This window comes from Rhinolophus ferrumequinum, chromosome 15 (genome assembly GCF_004115265.2).
Source record: "Rhinolophus ferrumequinum isolate MPI-CBG mRhiFer1 chromosome 15, mRhiFer1_v1.p, whole genome shotgun sequence".
Taxonomy (NCBI): domain Eukaryota; kingdom Metazoa; phylum Chordata; class Mammalia; order Chiroptera; family Rhinolophidae; genus Rhinolophus; species Rhinolophus ferrumequinum.
The window spans coordinates 38,990,941-39,015,871 of record NC_046298.1 but is presented as its reverse complement, the minus strand read 5'-3'; the positions used below and the strand labels follow the sequence as shown (position 1 = coordinate 39,015,871).

At 50.7% G+C, this 24,931-nt stretch overlaps 1 protein-coding gene across 4 annotated transcripts in view; it reads left to right on the top strand.

Moving 5' to 3' along the window:
• The window catches only part of AKT2 (AKT serine/threonine kinase 2), a 48,268-nt gene that overhangs the window by 13,726 nt on the left and 9,611 nt on the right, over positions 1-24,931 (top strand). Inside the window, exons 1-4 of one of the 4 annotated variants that reach the window (XM_033128731.1) lie at positions 3,978-4,215; positions 5,176-5,305; positions 13,450-13,578; positions 15,213-15,324. In XM_033128731.1, the coding sequence (XP_032984622.1) occupies positions 5,260-5,305; positions 13,450-13,578; positions 15,213-15,324 (287 nt within the window). In that variant the 5' untranslated portion in view covers positions 3,978-4,215; positions 5,176-5,259. Of the gene's footprint in view, positions 1-3,977; positions 4,216-4,267; positions 4,506-5,175; positions 5,306-13,449; positions 13,579-15,212; positions 15,325-24,931 lie in introns of those variants that run through there. The other 3 variants (XM_033128728.1, XM_033128730.1, XM_033128727.1) reach the window with 3 other exon arrangements.

Genomic DNA, 24,931 nt, shown 5'->3' with positions numbered 1-24,931 from the left:
ATTGAAATTGAGACCCTCTGGACCCCGGATTCCTCCTCCTTACTCATTGGTGACCTAATCTTGAGGGGAGAATCTAGGCAGGCTAGCACTGGGGCTGGGGGGAGCCCTGGAAGCCAGAAGGCCTGATTTCAGCTCCCCTGTATCCCCTGGACTCCCTAACCCAGGTTCTTTATTATAATTACTTCATAAAACACAGAAACGTTTATGTTAAACCAATTTTATACAGTACAATATAACAAATAATTGTAAAGCAAAGCCTCCTGTAATCACCACAGAGCATCGTCAGCTCCAGAAGCACACTCCCCCACCCCCCATTACTCCCAAATCGAACCGCACTCCTGACATTTGAATATTTGTTGTCTTGATTTTCTGCACAGTTTACAAGCGAGAAGGGCATCCCTAAACAGTGTCACGTTGCCTGTGCTTAATTTGCTGCGAATGGACCCTTACTTGATACATCATTTTGTGTCTGACTTCTGTCACTCGGTGTCACATTCTTAAACTTCTTCCCTGTTGTCTGCAGCAGGAGTCCGTCAGTCCTTTAAATTGCCAAGTAGTGCTCTGCCCTGTGAATTTACTTCAGTTTGTTTATCCATTCTCCTGTGGGGTGGACTCCTGGTCTGTTTCCAGACTTGGGGTTACTGTGAGTATTACTGCTGTGAACATGAGGTCGGACAACTAAGTTCGCAAACTCATCCTAGAAAAAGCGCTACATACCTCATTGCTGAATATCACCACGGTCACCTTCGAAGTACTCCCCTTGGGAAGCTATGCACCGACCCCAGTGCCTAGTCCACCCTTCAGAGTAATTTTGGAACTCTTTCTGGAATGGCCAGAGCTGTTGTCGTATTACCATTGATGTCCTGAATGTCATCAAAATGTCTTCCTTTCAATATTTCTTTTATCTTCGGGTAAAGAAAGAAGTCATTGGGGCCAGATCAGGTGAGTAGGGAGGGTGTTCCAATCCAGTTACTTGTTTACTGGCTAAAAACTCCCTCACTGACAGTGCCATGTGAGCTGGTGCATTGTCGTGATGCAAGAGCCATGAATTGTTGGCAAAAAGTTCAGGTCGTCTAACGTTTTCACACAGCCTCTTCAGCACTTCCAAATAGTAAACTCGGTTAACTGTTTGTCCAGTTGGTACAAATTCATAATGAATAATCCCTCTGATAATCAGAAAAGGTTAGCAACATCGGTGCAACAAGTTCGGGAACTTAATTGTCAGACCTCATATTCTAGTATGTCTTTTGGTGAACAAATGTACTCATTTCTGTTGGGGCTATGGAATTGCTGAGCCATGGGTCGGCGTATATTGAGTTTGAATTCTTTCTGCCGAGTAATTTCCATGGTGGTTGACCATTTGAGGCTCCTACTCGTAGTGATTCCTTTACATCTTTGTTGGCACTTTGCCTTGTCAGTTTTTAAAATTTTAGCCATCCTGGTGAGTGTGGTTTTAATTTGGATTTCCCTGTAACTAATGAGAGTGCGTGTGGTCCTTGGTTGTGTGGGCGTCCTCTCCTGTGCAGTGCCCTTGCTCTTCTCACCTTGCCTCCCAGGTGGCTCAGCCCGGGCCCAGACACCCTAGGAAGCAGCGAGGAGGGATGGGGTCATGCAGGTACTCCCTGCCATGGGGCGTGCTGCCTGCGGTGCGGCGGGCAGGGCAGGACAGGCCAAGTGCGGACACCCGGCCTCCAGAGGCTGGTGTCTGTCCTCCTTCCTGGGTGTCCTCCACCGGCAGCTCCCCAGGGAGCAGGCCATCCTCTTGGCTGCAGGGCCTGGTGTTTCATCACAGCAGGACTGCGTCACAAACACCTCAGCTGAGGCGCCACCCTCAGTGGGAGGACGGGGCGGGATCCAGGCAGGACACGGGGATCTTCAGCCCCCCCCCAAGCTACTGCTGGCTTCTTAGTCGCTGAAAGGGGGGTGTAAAACATGGCTCTGGTGTGCTGAGCAGCGGCTAGGGCCTCCCCCACTGCTCAGCTGGGAGACCCGAGGTAACCGGCTTCCCCTCTCTGAGCCCCTGCCCTCCGCTGGCCGTGGTTGCTGCCCCTGTGGTGGGAGGTTGGGAACGTTCAGGACAGACTCCACGGGAGCACAAGCACCCGCTCAAGGTGACCAGCTGGCAGCGGCTCTTGGACTCTGCGACCCTGACCCCTCTCGGCCATACCCGGCCTCCTTCACCTCTCTCTTTCTAATCATGGCAGCCTTGTGTTCAGGTGTTGGCTGGGGGCGAGGCAGCAGGCCAAATCTCTGCACACAGTGGGTGCTTTAGTGCTGCTGAATCATGGAGGCTCCTCTTACCAGGCCGGGAGGGGAGGGCAGAGCTGAGATCAGACACCAGGCCCTTTCCTTTTCTTCTACATCTGCTCTTTTGGACTTCGGGTCCATCCCAGATCTTTGGAAACTATTCCAAACTGAGCTCCTACGGGGGATAGTGCAATGTCAGTCCCTATGTCTGGGAGGAATTCCCGAAGTCCCCGCCACAGTGGTCAGGCCCTGAGTATTCTGCCACCCACCTCTCCTGGCTCCTGACCCTGTAGCCGTTTGGGCCCCTTGGCAGGCAGTTTTCCACACTCATCAAGCTCCTTCCTGCTTCACTTGCTGTTCCCCTGCCTGAAATTCTTTTCCCTACATGTGAGCAGGGCTCAGTCCCTGCTCACATGTCCCCCATACCACGTGGCTAACCCAGCTCTGTTCCCTGCTGTCCTTTTCCTCCGCTTTATTTTTCTTCTCAGCACCTCTCTCCGACACACGCCATTGTTATGTATCAGTGCCTTGTCTGCCTTCCCCACTGTAATGTGAGCTCCTGAAGGCAGGGGTTGTGTCTTAGGGACGCTCTGTCTCTGGCCCCCACGGTAGGGTCAGGAGTTTAGGGCACTCTCAAAAAAATGGATGGCATGACTCGACTCTGGAAGTGTTTCCATTGCTGTGTCTGGTCCTGGGCGGGGGGGTCTGTTGGGGAGACTTGGGTTTATTCATTGTGTACTCACCAGATACCCCGATGTTGTGCTGATCCCCTGTATTAGCATTTATGGATGTGGGGGAATTGGCTGAGGAAGTACACAGAGCACCCAGTGAGCCTCTGAGGTCAGCAAGCTTCCTGGAGGAGGCATTGGTTCAGCTGAGACCTCAGGGAGGAGGGAGCACTCACGAAGGTACGGGGATGGAGGTCAGAGGGAAGGGCCCAAGGGACAGAAGTGGAGCAGAGAGGGGGTAGGTGGGAGGGCCCGGAAGAGTGGGCGGTGCCAGGTGTAACTGCTGTCATGGTCATTAGCTTTGAGGACTTTGTAGGTGCCTCTTGGCTCCTAGAAAGGGAGGGACAGAGCCATATTTAGATGGAGTGTAGGGGTTGAGAGCAGAGGCTGGGACCCCAGGGAGAACCTGGGTGGTGGGACCCCAGGGAGAACCTGGGTGGTAGGGGAAAGGTGGGGAGGTGGGTGGGAAAGGTGGTCAGGAAGCTGGGTGCATGGATCCTGGGGTCACCCGGGTCAGAAGGGTTGGGAGGCAGTGGAGTAGAGGCCAGCAGAAGCCAGGTCCTGAAGGGCCTGGAATCCCAAGCCGAGGAGCTCTTTTCTGAGGCCAGTGGGGGAAGGACAGGGTCAGGTTGGAGGGTTCCCCTAGCTGCTGAATGGGGGACAGATCGGAGGGGGAGAGTCCAGGAAGGAGGAGGGGCGGGACCCTGCTGGGAGAGGATAGTGCGGGACCTGGGCCAGGCTTAGGGAGGCAGGACAGAGAGACTGGTCACATTAGCCATCGCAGCACAGACGGTGGGATATTTAGGGTTGAGGGTCTTGCAGTTCTGGGTGTTGGGGTGTGAGCCCCTTAGGGTGCCGCTTATACCTGCTGGTGAGGGAGCCCCTGTTGCTGCTCCTGGTTCTGCCTTTGCAGCTTGGAGTTCGGAACGTGATTTCTCACCCTGCTATTTACTTCCCCGCTGCTGTCCATCTTGTCTTTCCCCTGCTTCCTCCCACTTACCTCCTTCCCTCTGCCCAGCCGGGCAGCCTGCCACTGTCACATGCCAGGCAATAGTGTGTCCAGCCCACCAGCTCCCCTGGGGCACGAGAGAAAGCTGATGCCCATGGTGTCCTTAGAGCCAGCTGCCACTTCTCTGGGGGCCACCGTAGCTCCTGACCTGCTGTCCGCAAATAACCCCAGGCCAGGAAAGGCGAAAGGCGTCTTGGGCTCCATGGCCCCCGTCCAGGCCTGCGGCTCCAGGTAGGGGCCCAGCTGGCGGCTGCCTCCCGCCCTTCACCCCTCCGCCCAGGAACCTGAGACAGAAGCAGCAGCCTCGGCGTCTGTCAGTCTATCAGCTGCTGGTCCCTGAGGACAGAAGCGGAGGTCTGGAGGTCTTGGAGAAGGGACCAGGGCCTTGGTGGAGCCCCCAGGACTGGCTGCTAGGCCACAGACAAGTGCCTACGCAGTAGGTTGCTTTCTTGCTCAAGACCTGGAGTACCTGAGATCTGTCTTTCCTTGGTCATTTGGTGGAGGCAAGGAGGGACCTGAGGGTGAGGGAGTGACATGGGGTGGCCTTGTTCCGGGGGAGGGGTACTTGGTTTGCTAAAGGTGGCAAGTTGGTGGCTCCCTGGTTTGGAAAGGGGAGAGAGAGAGAAAGAGAGGGAGATAGAGAGAGGGAGAGAAAGAGAAGGGAAAAGAGAGAGAGAGAGAGAGAGAGAGAGAGAGAGAGTGTGTGTGTGTGTGTGTTGGAGGGTGGCAGGCAGGTGCTGGTGGCTTTGAGCACTCCCTCAGGTGCCCATGGCTGTCTGATTCATCCCAGGTTACCTCAGCGTTGGGGCATGGGAGTGACGCTGGGGGCGGGGCCGCAGCTCCCTTGCTGCCTTTGCAGCCTGGAGTGAGGAGGGTGGAGGGCCTGCCTGTGCTCAGTGTGGGTGTTCTGAGCACAGGGCCTGGCCTGCGTGTAGGTCAGGGAGCTCTGCTCCCTCCAGAGGAGGGCTCTGAGGACAGGGTCGTGTCCTTTCCCAGATTGGGGTCCCTGGGGACGGCCACATCCCCTCCCTCACAGTGGGCCCCTGGGGCAGGGCTCTCCCACCCTCACTGGCTCCACCCTGTACAAAACAAGCAGAGCAGCAGAGGGGCCTCCGAGCTTGGCTGTCCTGAAGGAAGGGGCTGCGGCCGAATATCCCTCGAACTCTGATGGGCTCTTCTCTTGTCTTGCAGACTGTGCTCTGTCCACCGCGCCTCCTGCATGTCCTGCTGCCCTGAGCTGTCCCAAGCTAGGTGACAGCGTGTCACGCTGCCACCATGAACGAGGTGTCTGTCATCAAAGAAGGCTGGCTCCACAAGCGTGGTAAGGGGCTGCTTTTGCCCACAGGATTGTGTCACACACACGCACACGCCCCACCTCCTCACCCCCCTCCTGGCAGCAGGTACCCTGAGAGGCAGAGGTGCAGGGGCTTCACAGCCCCAGGAGTCAGCCTCTGAGCCCCTCCTGCCTGGCCTAGGCCAGTGTCTCCTTAAGCCCATTTCATGGACCCCTTCAGTGCTAGTCTGGGCTGGGGAGCTGGGACTCTGCCTGTGGGCCAATCTCCAGGCCTATCTGAACACCCTGCGTGAGCCCACAGGCCAGACTGCTGTCGCTGCATTCATGATCTCATTTACAGCCCCATTGTAGAGGTGAAGAAACTGAGGCTCAGAGAGGGGAGGTCACTTAACTGAAATAACACGCCGAGGGTCATTCAGCAAGTACTCATTGCGTGTGTGGTGTGCCAGGCAGTCCCAGGCTCTGGGGACAGTGTGGTGCCCTCATGGAGTTTACGTTCCATTGGGAGATGGGGACAAATAATAAAAAAGCGGACATGTGATGTCAGGTGGTGGTGAGCGCTGTTGTGAGAAGTAGGAACTCTGATGGGGAGGGAGATGGAGAGAGGGTGGTTAGGGGGAGCTGCTCTGAGGGGTGACAGTGAACAGAGGCCTGTAGGAGGTAAGGGAGCGAGTCGCACACATAGCTGGGTGAGGGTGACAGCAAGGACACAGGTGGCAGTGTAGCTGGAGCAGAGGAGTGAGGGCGAGTGGGACTAGGTAACACAGCAGAGTGGTGATGTCGCATCCAACCAAGTGGGGGCCCGCAGGCCACAGAAAGGGCCTCGGCCTGCCTCTCCGGGTGCTTCGAAGCCCAGGAGGTGGTGAGCCAGGATGTGACCTGATCTGGTTGTACCGGTGGTCAGCCGGGCCGGAGAAGTGAAGTCCTTTACACGGAAGAGACAAGAGACTAGACCCCTAGACCCCAGGCTGCCTGTCCCCAGAACTGGGCCACTTACGGGTCTTGCTGCCATGTGCCAGGGGCGGCCGGGAAGAAGCATGTGCGGCTGAGGAAGGAGGAGGCAGATCGTCCTGGCTTCTCTGGATCTTTCCCTATGGAGGGAGGGTGCCTGGCCTGCTCTTAATGGACTTTTCACTCATTCAGCAAACGTTTGTTGAGCAGCTGCTGTATTCCAGCACTGATCTAGGCACTGGGGATATAGCAGTGAACCAAACAGGCAAACTGCCCATCCTTGACATCTTACATTTAGTGAGGAGGGCGGCTGGCACCCGAGTATGTCCCTGTGTCCAGTGGCGGTAAGTGCCATGGAGCAAATCCAAGCAGTGTGAGAAGGAGGGCTTGTGAGGGCGGCAGGGGAGCTGTCCTAAACTGGGTGGTCAGGGAGGGCCTCACTGAGGGACGCTGTTCAAATTGAAGAGGGCAGGGGGCTGATGGGGCCAGCCCTGCATGTATGGGGACAGGTGCCTGCTCATCCTGCCCTGTGCCAGTCTGCAGACAGAGCAGTGATGAGGGACAGAGGCAACGCCCCAGGGCCAGGCGCGGGGGCCTCCCCCTTCAGACTGAGTAGGGGAGACCTGTTCCCACTTCTCTTGAAGGCACCGCAGCCTACCCCCGGGTTGGGCTCTGAGCTTAGGGCTGTTGATGGAGCTCTTTGAACCGTGGTAGCTGCGTGGTTCTAACTCTGGCTCTGCCACTTCCTCTTGTGACTGTGAGCAAGCTGTAACCTCTCTGAGCCTTGGTTTCACATCTGTCAAATGGGTTAACAACCCGGGCCTCTGATGTTGTCAGCTCCCTGAGGGTAGGGATTTGATCTGCCCTGCTTACTGCGATGTCCTCCGTGCCTAGAAAAGTGCTTGGCATGCTGTGGGCACTCGGTGACTGGTGAACGAATGGTTGGGATTGCGTGTGGGGTGGTGCGATTGTGGTCTGGTGGGCCAGGGTCTCAGGCTCCTGAGTTTCACGAGGCCCATGGCTCCGTGAGCTGGGTTGTAGGAGCCTTGAAGGTGGCCTGAGGACTGTGGCGGGCATGGGGGTAGGTCTTTGGTCCAGGGCTACTCATGGCATTAATTAAATGGATCTCAGGCCCTCTCAGGCCTTCTGTGTCTGCATTCATGCTGTGGGGGGGCCAGCGGAGCTGCTGAGATGGCCTCGCTGGACACACCTGCCTTGGGTTTGCACCTTAACACACACATATGTGTGTCACTCCAGGGCGTCTCAGTGCCTGTCGTTCTGAGCAGTGGCTGGCAGAGGTGGGCGAGGCAAGGTGGGCCCTGCTGGCGGCGGCTGTTTCAGCACCTGCACCATCCACCCCATCCACCCTGGTGCTTGCAGTAATAGCTGCCCCAGTTTACTGTGTGCCCACTCTGCCAGGCAAGGCTGTGCTATAGGCAAGCCTGATTTGGGTGCATTTCCATAGACACCCTGTGAGGTGGGCATCTTTCCAGACCAGGGTGCCGAGGCTGGGCAGGAAGACCGACTCGCCCAAGGTTCCAGAGACGAGGTGGCAGCACTGAGGTTTGGACTGGGGTCTTCCAGCTCCTAAGCCAGTGCTCTTAAGACCTGGCCCACCTGCTGCTGCTTGCCCAGCAAGGTCTGTTCAAGGAGTTGGGAAAGTCGGGAGACCACTATTGGAGTGGCTCGTGCCGTGTGCTGGTCCCCTTTCTGACAAAGCCTCAGCACGCCCTTTGTCAGGCTCCGCCAGCCCTGGCCCATCTGCCAGTTTAGAGGAAGACATTGTAATGGTCAAGAGCGTGGACAGAGCAAACCTGGGTTCCATCCTAGTTCTCCAGGTCAACAACTGTGAGCCTCAAGCAACTAATGCAACCTCTCTGTGCCTCATTTTCCTCACCTGTAAAATGGGATTGTTGTGAGGATGTGTGTCCTTTCCTTCTAGGTTTTCTTTTTTTTCCTTGTTACTGATGCATAAAACACCACAGGTAAGGAAGGGCCTGATCATAAGCATGCCCTAAAACCAGTGTCCAGATCAAGAAATAGAACAAGACAGTCTCCAGAAGCGCCCCCCCCATTGCTTCCCCAGGCAGTAACACTCTCCTAACTGTCAGTGACATAGGTGAGTTTTTCCAGTGTTGTTTTGCTTTTTTGAAATTGAGGTGAAATTTACATAACACAAAATTAACCATTTGAAAGTGTACAACTCAGAGGCCTTTAGTACATTGACGGCATTGTGTAACCACTGCCTCTGCCTGGTTCCAAAACGTTTTCATCACCTAGAAGAAAACCCTGCAGTTAGTCCCCATTGCCCCCTCCTCCTGCCCCTGGCAACCACCAGTTTGTTTTCTGTCTTTATGGATGTATTGCTTTTGGACATTTCATATAAATGAATCATACAATATGTGGCCTTTTGTGCCTGGCTTCTGTTACTTACCACGATGTTTTCTGGGTTCACCCGTGTTGTAGCGTGGACTAGTACTTCACTCCTTTTTATGGCCAAATAATATTCATTGTATGAATATACCACATTTTGTTTATCCCTATATCCATTGATGGACATTTAGGTTATTTCTACCTTTTGGCTCTTGTGATTAGTGCTGCTACGAACATTTGTGTACAAATATTTGAGTACTTGTTTAAAGATTTTTGGGTATACACCTAGAAGTGGAATTGCTGGGGCATACATTCTGTATTTATAACCTAACATATTCTGTATAGTTATATAATACATATAAATATATGTATATATAAATAATCTGGGTCATAAATGCTATGTTTGTAATTACAGTGTATTCTATACTTAACTTTTGGAGGAAGAGCCAAATTTTTCCATAGGGCTGAGCCATTTTACATTCCCACCAGCAATGCACAGGGTTTCAGTTTCTCCACATCCTCACTAATACTTGTTCTTTTTCTTTTGTTTTCTTCTTTTTTAAAAAAATTACAGCCATCTTAATGGTTGTGGAGCGGTATCTTATAGTTTTGATTTGCTTTTCCCTAATGACTAAAAGCATCTTGTATGTGCTTGCTGGCCATTTGTATATCTTTGGAGAAATGTCTTATTTCAAGTTCTTTGCCCATTTTATAATCAGGCTGTTTGTCCTTTTGTTGTTGAGTTGTAAGAGTTCTTTATATATTTTGGATACTACACCCTTATCAGATATGTGATTTGCAAATATTTTTGCCCATTCTTTTGATTGCCTTTTTATTTTCTTGATAATGTCCTTTGCACAAAAGTTTTTAATTTTAATGAGTCCATCTTTTTTTTCTTTTGTTGTTTGTACTTTTGGTGTCATATCTAAGAATCTGTTGCCAATCCAAGGTCAGGAAGATTTACCCCTGTGTATTCTTTCAAGAGTTTTGTAGTTTTAGCTCTTATATTTAAGTAGATCAATTTTGAGTTATTTTTTTGTGTGACATATGGTGTGGGGTCCAACTCTGTTCTCTTGCATGTGGATATCCAGTTATCCCAGCACCATTTGTTGAAGAGACAAGTCTTTTCCAATTGAATGGTCTTGTCACTCTTGTTGAAAAGCAGTTGACCATAAATGTGTGTGTGTATGTGTGTGTGTTTTTCTCTCAATTCTATTCATGGTTCTATATGTCTGTCTATCCTTATACCATACTGATTCAATTACTGTAACCTTAGAGTAAGTTCGAAAATCGGGACGTGTGAATCGTTTTACTTTGTTCTTTTTCAATATTGTTTTGGCTGTTTGGGACCCCTTGGCATGTGAATTTGCATTCCATGTAAATCTGAGGATTGGCTTTTCCATTTCTGCAAAAGCGGCTGGTGGAATTTTGATAGGGGATGTGTTGAATCTGTAGATCACTGTTCACTTTGGGTGGCGTTGTCATCTTAAATGTATCAAGTCTTCCTGTCTGTGAACACAGGATGTCTTTGTATTATTTAGGTCTTCAGTTTCTTTCAGCAATATTTTATAGTTTTTAGTGTATAAATCTTTCACCTCTTTATGCTGTTGTAGAGAGAGTTTTATTAATTTTTTTGGGGGTTGGTTACTGTTGGTGTATAGGAACACAACTGATTTTTGTGTGTTATTTTGCTGAATTTGTTTATTACATCTAGTAATTATTTCGTGGAAGCTTTGTGATTTTCTCTATATAGGATCATGTTATCTGCAAATAAAGATAGTTATTCCTTACACATTGGATGCCTTTCATCTCTTTCTTTTTCTCTGGCTGGAATGTCCAATTCAGTGTTTAATAGCATTGGTGAAAGTGGACATCTTTGTCTTGTTCCTGATCTTAGGGAAAAGCTTTCAGTCCTCCCTTGAGTGTGATGTTAGCTCTGGGCTTTTCATAGGTGCCCTTTATCATGGGGAGGAAATTCCCTTCTATTCCACACACTATCCTGTTAGTTTCTATTCCTGCTTTGCCGAGTATTTTTTATCATGAAATGGTGTTGGATTTTGTCAAATCCTATTTCTACCTCAATTGAAATGATCATGTATTTTTTTGTTTCATTCTATTGTGTATTACATTGATTGATTTTCATATATTGAACCACCCATGCATTCTTGGGATAAAACCTACTTGGTCATGGTATATAATCCTTTTAATCTGCTACTGAATTTGGGGGTTTGCTAGTTTTTGAACTTTATGTACAGGGAATCATTTAGTATCTACAGTTGAAAGAATTTAGTTAATTAAAACCTATAAGACACTTAGGACGGTACCTGGTATGAAGTACCACGATAGTGTTATCTAATCATTATTGTCACCATCACAATCTTCATCATCATCATCAATTAGTGATATCCCCACAAGAGGAAATAAAGCCTCAGAGAAGTGAGGTGACTTGCTGGTGTCCACATGGCAAATACAGCTCCGAGCGCACCCTGCCATCCTGTCTCGCGTTCATGTGAGTGGACAGCCTGCAGTGTGCTGGGCACTAACCTGGTGCTTTATGGTTGCGATCTCTCTCTCTTTTTTTTTTTTAACAACTTGAGATAGAGTTCACATACCATACAGTTCAGCCATTTAAAGTGTACAGTTCAGTGACTTTCAGTATTCAGAGTTGTGCATCCATCACCACAATGTATTTTAGCCCATTTCACTACCACTCTGTCTGTCCACCCTCCTCTCATCCAGGTGCCCCTGTGGGGCACTGCCACACCTGGCTGCCTGCCCTGACCTCCCCCTCCCCACCCTCCTCCAGGCCTTCATCTTCCAGTCTCTCCCCAGACTCTCCCCCACCCCCAGCCCTAGGCAACTGCTAATCTGCTGTTCATGTCTACAGATTTGCCTAGTCTGGGCATTTTATATAAATGAAATCATCTAATTTGTGGTCCTTTATGACAAGCTTTTTTCACTTAACCATAAGTTATAGTTCATCCATGTTGTAGCAGCCATACTTCTTTTCTTTTTTTAATTTTATTTATTTATTTATTTTAAGATTTTATTGGGGAAGGGGAACAGGACTTTATTGGGGAACAGTGTGTACTTCCAGGACTTTTTCCAAGTCAAGTTGTTGTTCTTTCAATCTTAGTTGTGGAAGGTGCCATTCAGCTTCAAGTTGTTGTCCTTTCAGTCTTAGTTGTGAAGGGCGCAGCTCAGCTCCAGGTCCAGTTGCCATTGCTAGTTGCAGGGGGCACAGCCCACCATCCCTTGCGGGAGTCGAACCGGCAACCTTGTGGTTGAGAGGACGCACTCCAACCAACTGAGCCATCCGGGAGCTCAGCGGCAGCTCAGCTCAAGGTGCCATGTTCAATCTTAGTTGCAGGGGGCGCTGCCCACCATCCCTTGAGGGACTTGAGGAGTTGAACTGGCGACCTTGTGGTTGAGAGTCCACTGGCCCATGTGGGAATTGAACCGGCGGCCTTCGGAGTTAGGAGAACGGAGCTCCAACCGCCTGAGCCACCAGGCCAGCCCCTTGTTTTCTTTTTTTTAAATGACTGAATAATATTCCATTGTATGGATATGACACATTTTGTTTATTCATTCATTAGTTGATGCACTTTTGGGTTGTTTTCACTTTTTACTATTAACGACTAATGCTGCTATGGACATTCACATACAAGTTTTTGTTTCACCATCTTTTTTTTTTTTTTTTTAAATATTTTATTGGGGATGGGGAACAGGACTTTATTGGAGAACAGTGTGTACTTCCAGGATTTTTTTCCAAGTCAAATTGTTGTCCTTTCAGTCTTAGTTGTGGAGGGCGCAGCTCAGCTCCAGGTCCAGTTGCTGTTGTTAGTTGCAGGGGGCGGAGCCCACCATCCCTTGCAGGAGTCGAGGAATTGAACCGGCAACCCTGTGGTTGAGAGCCCACTGGCCCATGTGGGAATTGAGCACGGAGCTCCAACTGCCTGAGCCACCGGGCTGGCCCAACACCATCTTTTTTTTTGAGAACTTAAGTAGCATTTTATTTTACTGATTTATTTTTTGAATTTTATTTATTCATTTTATTGACCTGAATCCTATTAGTTTCAGGTGTACATCATAGTGATTTGATATTTATATACATTATGAAATGATCCCCACGATAAGTCTCGTTACTATGAGTCACCATATAAAGTTATTACAATATTACTGATTATTACAATATTACTGACTGTATTTCCTATGCTGTACTTGACATCCCTGTGACTTATTTTATAATCGGAAATTTGCACCTCTAATTCCTTTCACCTATTTCATACCCCATTTCATTTTAATTCTGAGCCACCCTCTGAGGAGTGGGTTCTCGTGAGAGAGAGAAAGAGCGAGCGCACACACAGTGTTTGGATAGTCATGGTTAGAACAAATGGAAAGGGTCAGGGGAGACTTGGAGGGCAGAGCAACAGTTATACCCGGCCTGGCACAGTGTTTTGACATTTGATCCACCTGCACGGCTGTACTGGTGAATACCAGCCCATGGGATTTGGCCTTACAGGGCCACAGGGCATGTGTGTTTGGAAGCCTGGGCCTCTCCTGGGCCTGGGCCACGTGCTGGCAAGGATGGCTTGCTGCTGGCCACACGCTGAGGCAGCTGGTGCCCTGGGGCACTGCAGTAGGCGCCTTCCTGCCAGGCATGACCTCTGAATCACTGGCGCCCAGCCTGGTGCCCAGCCTGCGTCAGCGGGGCTGCCTCAAGGGTTTACCTGGGAGAGGCGCTGTCCGGCCCACCTTCTCGGCCACCCTTCTCCCACCCAGGTGTCCCTTGTGAGGCACGTCACACCCAGGCGGCCTGCCCTGACCTCTCTCCCTCCTTGGTTCAGGTGAATACATCAAGACCTGGAGGCCCCGGTACTTCCTGCTGAAGAGTGATGGCTCCTTCATTGGATATAAGGAACGGCCCGAGGCCCCTGACCAGACCCTGCCCCCCCTAAACAACTTCTCCGTTGCAGGTGCGTCTGGGGGCAGGTGGGCGGGAGGGCCAGAGTTTAGGTGCTCAGAGAACGGTGACAGGTCTTGGGAGCACCTGGGAGTTGGCTGTTCTTGGGCCGTGGGCCTGTTTGCCCTGTTTCTCACCCTTTCCCCCTCCACTTGTGTGTCGGGAGTCCCGGGGGCTGTACTGGTGGACGAGGGAACACGAGAAGCAGCGAGAAGCCAGGTACTTCCCAGCCCCCCAGCCCAGGCAGCCCTGGGGTTCTGGCGGGTGTCAGGTGCTTCTGCATTCTGGTCATAGCCGGCTTCTCTGTCCCTCTAAGCAAGAGACCGCCGTGGCCTCCTCTCAGATCACTGTAGGGCTAACCTCACATCCTCTGTCACCTCCGTGGTATCTACCCCTCCCTGGTGCCTTCTAGCTGGACCCGCCCTGGGAAAGCTTGGCACGCCCCAAGCCCTTGCCTGGGCCTTGCAGAACCACAGTCCTGCTTCTGACCCCTGCTTCCTTCCTTCCCTGCTGACCCGATTGGTCACCACGTCATCACATCCTTGGTGTCTCACCTCCTAAGACATTTCAAAGATACCCCCATCTTCACCGTCACTCCTTAGCCGCGACCAGTGTCCTCTCCCACCTAGCTCCCTGCCCCAGGTTCTTGCCCAGTCTTACCCCTTGAGTCTACACTCTTTCTGGAATCCAGCCCCAGTCCCCTTTCTTAAAGCCTTGTCCTGGTTGCTTTTGCCATGTGCTGGTGACTGACATGGCTGTTTTCAGCCCTGACTTCTCACCTGAGCTGTCAGCCTGTCCCGAGCAACTTCCTATACATTCTCCCTGGGTGTCCCCTAGTCCCTCATACCCGCCTTGTCTCCCCTCCTCTGCCCCAGCCTTCTCCTGCTCCCTGTCTCCATCTAGGGGAGGGCCCTGTTGCCCCCTAGTCCTCAGGCCACAGACTCAGGCCTCATCCTAGGTCCCTCGACCTCCCCTGTGGCATGTCTACCTGCCGTTTCCTCCCTCCTCCCCCACGGCTCCAGTCAGGTGTAGCCACAGCCTGCTCCCTGCACTCCCAACCTCCATTCTCTCGCACCCTACATGGCAGCCAGAGGGATCTGTCTAAATCTGTTTATGACCCGTCCTATTTAAGCGTTCCAGCTTCCTGTTGCCTTCAGGACAAAGTCCAGGCTCCTGACCATGCCCCTGAGCCACGCGCGCAGGCCAGCCCCTCCCACCTTCCCAGCCTTCCCTTTTCCGCTCCTCACGCCTGGAGTGGAATTTGCCATTCCTTAAGTGTGCTGGGCCTTCTGGCACCCCTGTGCTCTGGACATGACGCACCTTTCTCTCTGACTGGCCACTTCCTGTTCCCTCTTCCTTCAGGGCTCAGTACAGAAATGCCCCTTCCTCTGGGAGATGCCCCTGTGCTTCCCCCTCCCAGCCCTGACCACTGAGCCATCATTGTCTTGTGGTCTGTCCCCCCACACACACACATACACACACTGGATCTTGAGCCCCATGGGGACAAGTCCAGGGCTATCTCAGTCACTAAAGTGTCCCCAACACCATCTAGCATGGGGCTGGCACAGGAGGTGGCTTGGGGATTGTGGCTGCAGGCCAGCAGGGCTGTCCCCTCACCTCCCATCTCTGTCCTTCCTCTGCCTGTAGAATGCCAGCTGATGAAGACCGAGAGACCGAGGCCCAACACCTTTGTCATACGCTGCCTGCAGTGGACCACAGTCATTGAGAGGACCTTCCACGTAGACTCTCCAGAGGAGAGGCGAGTCTGGGCCTCTGTGTGGCCGCCCTTGGAGAGTGGACAGGCCCAGTGAGGAGAAGGGGTGTAGATGGACAGATTCCCCTGGGCCCCTACTTAGCAGTTTCCTGTCACAGCCCTTCTAGCGTGGGGGTCTCCCCAGCTGGAGCTAGGGGGGCATGGGTTCTCAGTGTACAGATCCCCTTACAGTCCAGGGACTGGAGGGTGCATTGGAATCACGGGCAGAGCTTGGGGACAGTACAGAGCTCAGCTACTTCAGGGCCTCTGATTGTCTGGAGATCTGTGGAGCCCCGGGAAGTGCATTTGTCATGAGCATCTCCACTGATTGTGAGGCAGGCAGTGCAGAGATGCAGGTTTTCAAAGGTCACTGTAATAATCAGAAGAGATGATACAGATTCTCCTGGTTCAAACATCTGCTTGAATTTTGTGTGAGCAGGCGTCCAGCGGAAGCTTCACTTGCGCCCCTCCCACCCCCCAACCCGAGGTAACCGTTCCTCTCGTGTGTCCTGAAAGAGCCTCTCACAGAGACAGGCTCACGTGGATAGAGACTTCTGTGCCCTACTCCCCTGTTTTTCTTTGTACACAAAAGGTAGCATTGTACACAAACGGTTCTGAACTTCCTTTTTTACGTAGTGTATCTTGGGGAATCTTTCTGCTTTAATATATAGAGAGCTGCTGCTGCGTTTTATTTTAAACAGCTGCCTGCTTGTGTTCCCGTTTGTTGAGTGGTTCATTATGGATGGCGACTGGGGTGGTTTCCGGCCTTTGGCTCATTATAGGCAGTTCCACAATGTATAATAGAACCTGTGTTTGTCTTCTTGACATGTGTGCAGGCAAATCTTAAATCTATAAGCTGAATTCTTAGATGGAGGATTGCTGGGTTACAGGAAATATGTGTATGTCAAGTCGAGAACTGTTTCTATCAAACCATGTCTAAGAGTGTCCATACAGTCTTGTGTTTTCAAACATTTGGATTTTTACCAATCTGATCAGTGGGAAACAACACCTCAGGGTCGTTTTAATTGACCTTTTCTTTCTGGGTGAGTTTGAGTGTCCTTTCATATGTTTAAGGGCCATGTGAGTTTCCCCTTCTGAATTGTCTGTGCATACCCTTTGTCGATTTTTCTGTCGAGTAGTCTTTTTCTTATTTATTTCTGAAGGCTCTTTGTATATTAGGGAGCTTAGCCCTTTGTAATGAGTGGCAAATATTTTTTCTCCACTTTGTCCCTTTGGGCCTCTCTTTGAGAAACACTCCTTTAACTTGTCTGTGGGGTGAGGATTCAGCTGACCCTCTGGAGAACCCTAAAGCAGTGCCATCCAAGAAAATTTTCTGCCATGTAGAAATGTTCTGTACCTGCAGTGCCCAAGAGGGTAGCCATTAGTCCTCTGTGCCTGTTGAGCATTTATAATGTGGTTAGTGCAACTGAGGAATGGGATTCTTTTGTTTTATTTAATTAATTTAAATGTAAATAGCTACATATGGCTAGTGGCTACCCTCTGGGACAGTACATTTCTAGAGTATACACAAAACAGTATCACAAGACGTGTTACCATAATTTATACTGTAATTACTGTGGCATACCTTCCCAAGATTAAAAATATACTCGCCCCACCAAGGGGAACAGAATTACCATCTCAGGCCAGCTCGAGGTGTTACTCAGTTGAAAACTGGGGACCAAAACATGCCATCCTGCTGTAAAAGTCAGAGCAGATTGAGACCAATAGGTGCATAGGACCGGGTGTTGGGCTGAGCTCTAACGTATGGGTAGGCGTTGGTCACAGAGATAGGACGGAGAAGGTGACTTCAGGGAAAGGGACCAGCATGTGCAAGTCCTGGATATGCAAGTCCTGGACATGAGACGGCTCGTCATTCCAGGGACCACAGAGGGTTTTGTGTCACTGAAGAATCAAGGGCCAGAGGTTTTGGAAGGAGGGAAGTGGAGAACCTTGAAGCTGGTGAGCTCAGCCAGGCCTGGACACCAGATGGAGATGCCCTCAGGGCTTGGCAGGTGGTGAATCAGTTGGGGTTTGTCACAGGGTTGCTAAAAGATGCAGGGGGATGACAAACAGGAAGCCCTTGATTCAGCAGTACCTGGCACACAGTGTGCAAGCCTGGAAAGGGAGCCGTGGGGAGCTGGTAAAGTATGTTAGTAAGCAAGAGACCCGCGCCGGTTTCCACTTTAGTACCATACCATGCCCTTCAGTGTAGGGAGGAGCCCCTTCCCTAAGACTGGGAGGGCTGGAGAGCCCTGCCTCTCACGTTTTCTCAGCACCTGCCTCTGCCACTGGAGAGAAATCTGGTACTGCTCTGAGACCAAACCCCAGCTTCCTGACCTTCACCCCTGGGAGGCATGAGCCAGAAACCCAGCAAGAGGGAGTCTGCTCTGTTTGGGTCTGTCCTCACTGTCCCGAGCCACATAGGCCCGAGCCTGGGGAGAGGCGGGGGTTGGGGTGTGGGGCGGAGGGCCATTAGGAGCCACACTGGTGACTGGTCCTCCCGTAGATGCTGCAGTGACCTGCTCACTGGGCTCCGGTACCTCTCCTGGGCAGCTAGAGGGATTCCCCTGACCCTTCTGCCCTGCCAACTTGTTTCCGATGTACATTTAGTGTAACAAGTGAACGTCCAGATGCTCGCACCTCCATTCACCAATTCAGCATTTGCCATGTTTGCCTCATCTGCTGTATTTCATGCTGAATCTTGAACTTCTGTTCATATTCGTGACATTTACCTCCTTAATACTTTAGCAGGCATCTCCTAAGAATAAGGACTTTATTCTACAGAGTCACGATGCCATTATCACACCTGAGGTGATTCTTTATAAATGTATTTACTAACATCCTCCCCATACCCATGCCATACTTGAATTTCCCTAGTTGTCCTCAAAATGTTGTTTTGCAAACCAGGATTTACTCAAGGTCTTAATACATGTTGTCGCTTTGGCCTATTTTAATCTAGTTCAGCTCTTGGTCTCCCCTCCCTCCCATGACATTGATTTTTTTGGATAAGTCAGGCTAATTGTCTTCTAGAATGTTCCACAGTGTGGATATGTCATATTACTACCTTTTGGTGCTGTATACTTTGTTCTTCTGTGCCTATATTTCATGTAAACCTGAAATTAGGTATGGAGCAGGGTTGGCAAACTATGATCTGCCTCCCAGATTGTAAATAAAGTTTTATTGGAACACAGCCACACCCATGGCTGCTTTTCCCCTGCTATGGCAGAGTTGAGTAGTTGCCAGACTACTGTGACAGACACCATGTGGTCTGCAAAACCTGAAATATTTACTGTTTGGCCTTTTACAGGAAAAGTTTGCAAACCCCGGTCTTGGCAGATATACTTAATGGTGTACTACATTAGTGTGATCTTTTTGATGTAAATCTTACCATGTAATTTCTTTAATTAGAACTCTTGAGTGACTTTTTAGTCCCACTTGGAGTAAACTCCAAAGTCGATGTCATATTCAGCAAAGTCCCACATGATCTGACCTCCTCTCCAGAATCATTTGCTACCATTAGTTCCCTCACTTTAGCCACACCGGTCTCCTTGCTCTTCCTTAAACATGCCAAACACACTTTCTACCTCAGGACCTTTGCACTTGCTGTCCCCTTTGCTTAGAATCCTCTTCCCCTAGGTAACATTACAGTTCTCTCCTTAACTTCACAAGGTCTCTGCTCAAATGCCACCTCCTTGGAGTGTCCTTCCCTGCCCCTGTGACTCTGTTACCCTTACTCTGCTTTGTTTTTCTTTACAGTACCTATTTACCAGGTGTGACATTTTCTATTTATTTGTGCTGGGAACATAAATAGGTGTTCAGTAAATGTTTGTTGAATGAATAAAAAAATTATTAAAACTAATTCTCTGTTGAGCCAGACCCTGTTCTAAGATTTTTACGTACATTAACTCATTTTACCTTCACAACATTTCTAGGAGGTAGTTCCTCACCTGTTAACAGGGATGATAGTGAAACAGAGGCACAGGGGGTTATAGAATAAAAGAAAGATCTGAAATGAAAGAAAACCCTGGTGGGTTTTCCCCACCAGGCAGGGCTTGGCCTGGATCAGCCAACTCAGCCCGTCTGAGGGTGTCTGTCTGTGAACCGAGCCGGACCTCAGATGCCCTCCTGCTGTAAATACCCTCTGGGTCAGAAGAGGGCCCAGCTGAGGGAGAGAGGTCCCTTATCCACCTTCAGACTAGCAGTCGGCAGTTACTTCTGAAGCTGCGATGAGGGCAGGCCTGCCCCCTCTGGTTCCCTGGGCGTCCCTGTGGGGCATATTTAGTCCTGCTTAGCAGGGTATCCTGGGGCTGGGGCCCAGACTCTCCAATGTTGTGCTACTTTCTCATTGGGACTCCGTTCTCTGACTGTCATGAGGAACAAAGGAGGAAGTAAATGTGAAAACGCCAGGCCCCGCCTAGTGGAATCCTGCTTGTTGACCCCTTTTCTCCTGTCCATCTCCTCTGCCACTGGCACCTCCTGGGAGGACTGCCGCAGTCTCCTGCTTCCAGTCTGTCTCCCACACAGCAGCTGTTGACTTAAAACAGAAATCCGATCCCGTCAGCCTTGTACAAACCCTTCGGTGACTTCCCGTGATGTTAGATGTAAATCCCTAACATAGCGGCACATGGTGTAGTGTGGGCCTGCCCTCCCCCTCCCCGTATCTCCTCTGTCCCATCTCTGTTGGATGCAGCCCCATTACACCTACGGGGTCTCCTGCAGGCCCTCAAGGCTCCCGCCTGCTCAGGACCTTTGCTGTGCTGCTCACCCACCTGATTCCTTTTCCTCCTGTCACTTGCACAGCTGCCTCCTTCATTTCACAGTCCGGTGGTGCCAAGTGCCTGTTCTCGGCACTGGGCATGGTCCATGTTCCAGGGCCATCTTTCAGGTTCTGGCTTACGTGCCACCTCCTCAGAGAGGACTTCCCTGACCACCCTCTGAGAAGGACCTTCTTTCTCCAGTCCATGTCTTGGGACCTTTACATACTTGTCCTCTCTGTTAGGCTCGGACTCCATGCGACCTGTTCCCTGCTGCAGCCTCAGCACCCAGCGCCGGGCTGGGTGCACAGAAAGCACTTAGGAAGTATTGCTGGCTGGGTGGGTGGCTTCTGACAACCACCTTTTGAGGTATTCAGTCTGTGCCAGGCACTGCCCTAAGTGCTTTATATCTGGTGTTGCATTTCACCCTTACGTGACCCTGTGGTCCGTGCTCTGTGTGTCAGCCAGCTGAGGCCCAGGAAAGTTCAGTCACCTGCCCAGTGTTGCCTCCAGGAGGGGCAGAGCTAAGATTCACGCCAGGCCATCGGCTCCAGAGTCTGTGCACTCAGCCACTGTGTGATGCCCAGTGTATGTGGGAGGCAGATGGAGGCTGGAGAAGCGAGGCCGCTCAGGGTCCTTACTGGCCAGTGTGCAGCAGAACTGAGCTTTAGGCCCTGGCTCCTGGCTCCTGAGCCTATGCCATGCTTGGCCTAGTGCTTGGGAGAGTGTGGCTCCCCCAAATATGTCTTCCCTGGCCCTGGAGCCCAGGTGAGAGATAAGAAGGCTCCTGTTGGGAGAAGTGTTTTGGGAGCAGTAGGGACACCTGGGCCTGGGCCTCTGCTTGCTGGCTGTGTAACTGGGCAGATGTCAGCTTCTCTGTGTCTCAGTTTCTAGAAGGAGGTGAATAACAGTACCTGCTTCATAGGGTTGTCGGGAGGACTCGAGCATCTGGCCACTTTATGTGAGGTAAATTGTCCTCTTAGAAATTTTTAAATGCTAATTTTGGGTGTAAGACCATGGATTTAAAAAATAGAGCATGCCCGTGCGAGTGGAAGGCGTTTGTATTGCTGTTTATTGGGGGAGTCCCTCTCAAAAAGGTGATGCCGGTCAGAACTCCCAAAGGGCAGCTTTCCTTTGCTCTGCTCCTGGGCTCCATGGCTGGGTGTTCCTTATTTCCTGAGCTTTCCTGGGAGAGCGCCCTGCTTGGTCCTCTGGGCCTCAGTCTGGAAAGGAAGGTGTAGCTTTCCTCAGGGAGCAGGAGCCGGTGAGTCCACCATGCCTGGCTATGTGACCTCCACAGGTGAGTCCACCTCTGTGCACCTCAGTTTCCACATCAGAAACACACTTCCTCCCCCTCCAACACCCTTGAGGGCAGTAGAACGAGGTGGTGTCTGTGGAGCTGTTGTTTTTCTTGTTGTGTCTCTTGAGGGGAAGGAGGTTGGTTCCCCTGAAGGCTCTCCTTTGAGGACTGGAAGGCACATCCGCCTCCACTCTGGGGGGGAGCTCCCCTCTGCCCCAGACACCATGTTGCAAACCCTTGAGGAGTATCCTGGACGGAGGCCCTTGCTTTTTCTCTGAATTCTCAGTGCTGCAACCTTGAAACCTCAGTCCAGTTGGAACAGGATTGGGGGCTTGTCAGCATTGGCAGAGCCCCAGTGACAGACACCCAGCCGACCTCCTGCATCTTCGCAGGTTCTGCCGCTCCCCATGGGGCTGGGCACGTGAGTCAGGGTGGACGGGATAGGCCCAGACCCCTCAGTATCTTTCACACCTTCCTTGATGAGCACTTTCTGTGTGTGCAGTGCTTTGCACACAGCAGCTCACCTGTGTCTCAGTGTCCCCAGTCTACTGAGGAGAAGGGCGGACTGGGAGGGGTGTGCTTACTACCCCGGGGGCAGAGCAGCCATTTGAACCCCAGCTGGTGTGCTGGCGCCTGTGCTCCTGAGGAGCAGCTCTGTGGGGCAGAGAGGCCACTCCAGTGTAGCCCCCCGGAGCCACTTCCGTAGGTCCTATGGCGTGGCTACACTGTCATTTATTTATTCAGGCTACTGTTGATGGACTGTCTGTGTTCTCCCTTAGAAACAAAAACAAGAGTACACGATGCAACTTAGTCTGCAACTTGCTTTTTTCATGTGATAGTCCCTCAAGATCTCTGTAGGTGAGATGTATATGTATTTTTTTCTTTAAACATATTCAGCATATTTCTTAGAAGATTGGTGATATTTTTTTTAAAATCCATGGTATTATATCCAAAGCCAGCATTTAAAACTTTCTAAGAGGACAATTATCTGATAAAACAAATCATGGGATGTGCCCCATACCCACATTTTTTGAAATACAGGAATATTAATGTAGGCATAGAGATTTATATTGTAATTCGTTCCAAAGAGGGCACAGGGTAAAACAAGTTGAGAAATGCGGCTTGAGGCCTTGGGTCAGGGAGGGAAGAGGCCAGTGCCTCTCTGTCTGGTTATGCCCCGGGCCTCAGTGCACTGCTGGGGTGTGCCCTGGGCCTTGGTGTGCCCTGGGCCTTGGTGAGCTCCGCCGGGGTGTGCACTGGCCCTTGGTGTGCTCTGCCGGAGTGCGCTCCACCCGGGTGTGCACCGGGCCTCGGTGGCTGTGTTGAGTTTGTACCCTGCCTGTGCTCTACCTGGATGTGCCCTGAGTCTCCATGTGCACTAGGCCTGGGGCCACGTCGACTTCAGCTGCCTCACTCCCTCCTTGCCCAGATACCTTCCAAGTATTTGCCTGTGTGCTGGGCCCCACCATGTATGAACACAGGAAACCCCTGTCCTCACGGGGCTGACTTGCATGGGTTATGCGGCTCCCAGACTCTACTTGGGCTTAGAGTGGACCAGTGTGCCAGCATTTGATGTTTGCGCTTGCAGTGTTCACGCATCTGTCTTAGGAAGCACGATCTAGTGTGAGTGAGGCCACTTGCAGAAGCAGAGCTTTTGTATGTGAGCTGGGGCCTCCAAGCTTGGTTGCTGCCTGGTCCAGCAAGCCATGGAGCGAAGCAAGAACTGCCTGCCCATCGGCTCTGGAAGGTCCAAGGCCCTGCAATTCCAGCGGCCAGGCTTGGAGTAACCACTGTTTTCTTGAACTTTTGTTTTTTAACCCGTGCCTCAGTTTTCTCATCTGTGATAGAGGAGGAGGGGTGAGTGCTCTGTGAGTGTTATTAGAAGACAGTGGAATGAGATTGTTTTTCACCCCCGAGGCCCAGTCCCCGACCTGGAGGAAGCCTGGGCCTTGTGTCGCGAGCATCCTTCCAGAGGTGCTTGTGCTTATGTGCGCTCGTGCACATAAGTTCCTTTTGTTTGTAACTCAAATAGCGTGAAATGGTGCTGTTTTGCACCATCCCTTTTGCACTTAAGATGTCTCCGATCATGCCAAGTCCGCATACAGAGCTGCCTCGTTCTTTCTCACAGCGACGGAATGTCCGCTCTCCACCTCATACCACCCTGTGAGCTTAGTTGCTGTGTTTTACCAATTTAAGATGCTGTCACCTGCAGACACACCATAATATTATGTAATAAGGAAAAGAAAGGCCCAATTAAAGCAGGACGTGCATCGTAGGACCAATGGATTATAGAAGTACAGTTGACCCTGAGCAACACAGGTTTGAACTGTGCGGGTCCACTTATGTGTATTTTTCTCAATACTGTAAATGTATTTTTTCTTCCTTATGATTTTTCTTTTCTTATTGTAAGAGTACAATAGTATATAATATAACATACAAAATATGTATTAATCAACTCTTGATGTTAGCAGTAAGGCTTCTAGTGAATAGTAGGTGATTAGTAATTACATTTTTGGTGAGTCAGAAGTTATATACAGATTTCCAACTGCATAGGGGGTGGGCGCCCCTCACGCCCCCGCATTGTTCAGGGTCAATTGTAGTGCTGTTTTGTGCAGGAGGAGATGGAGTCTCGGAGGAGTGCAGCACAGCAGGGTGGCCACGTCCTGGCTTTGGAATCCCAGCCTGGCCCCTTGCTCTATTCCAGATCTTGGGCAGGTGCTTCAGGATCAAGGAAAAGTAACACCTGCTGGGGGTAGGGGATTCTGGAAGGTGCTGGACTCACTGGGGCTTATTTAAATCTCTGTGATTTGGGAGGTTGCCTGCTGTGCTCTCTAAATTTTCTCGTTCCTAGTGAACTTTATCCACTGTTTATGTGGCTGTTTTATAGACATAAGCAAAATCCATAAGGGATTCAACAGATATTGGAGTTGAACCAATGAAAAAATTACATGGTGGCTCAAAAAGGAGATATGGACAATTTAGTATCATTCAGCCTGATATATTTTTTTTCTTGGTCTCTGGACACTTTTATTTTTCCAGACAGAGCAGTTTGCAAATATCAGAAGCAAATTCTTGCCCACGAGTTCTGAATCATGAATGACAGAACTAGCTTATTGTTCCTAAACGAGGCTCCCTTTTGCTGGGACCTGCTTCCGTGTCTGCCACCTTCTCTTCCATGGCCCTGGCCCTCCTTCCAGCGGACAGCCCCCTCCAGAGTCATGTTGGTGGCTCTTGCCTTGGAAGATCTTCAGCTTCTGTGGCTAACGAATGCTTTCTTTTACTCTTGGTTTCCTTTTACAAAAATTGGTCACTGGTACACTTGAGCGTGTCATTTGTTCTGGACGAATTCAGAGGAGCATTGTCTCTTCATCATTCAAGGCTCCAGGTGGCAGCTCATTTTCAAGGAGCGGAGAAGAAAGGTGGTTGTCCCTCTTTGATCATTTAATGCTGCCTGACTTCAAGTGTCCCTCCGGCCAGGCCACTCCTGGGATATAGACGGTCCCTGTTCTTATTCTACTCTTGCCCTCTCCCACCCAGAGGGTCTGTAACGTTTCAGTCT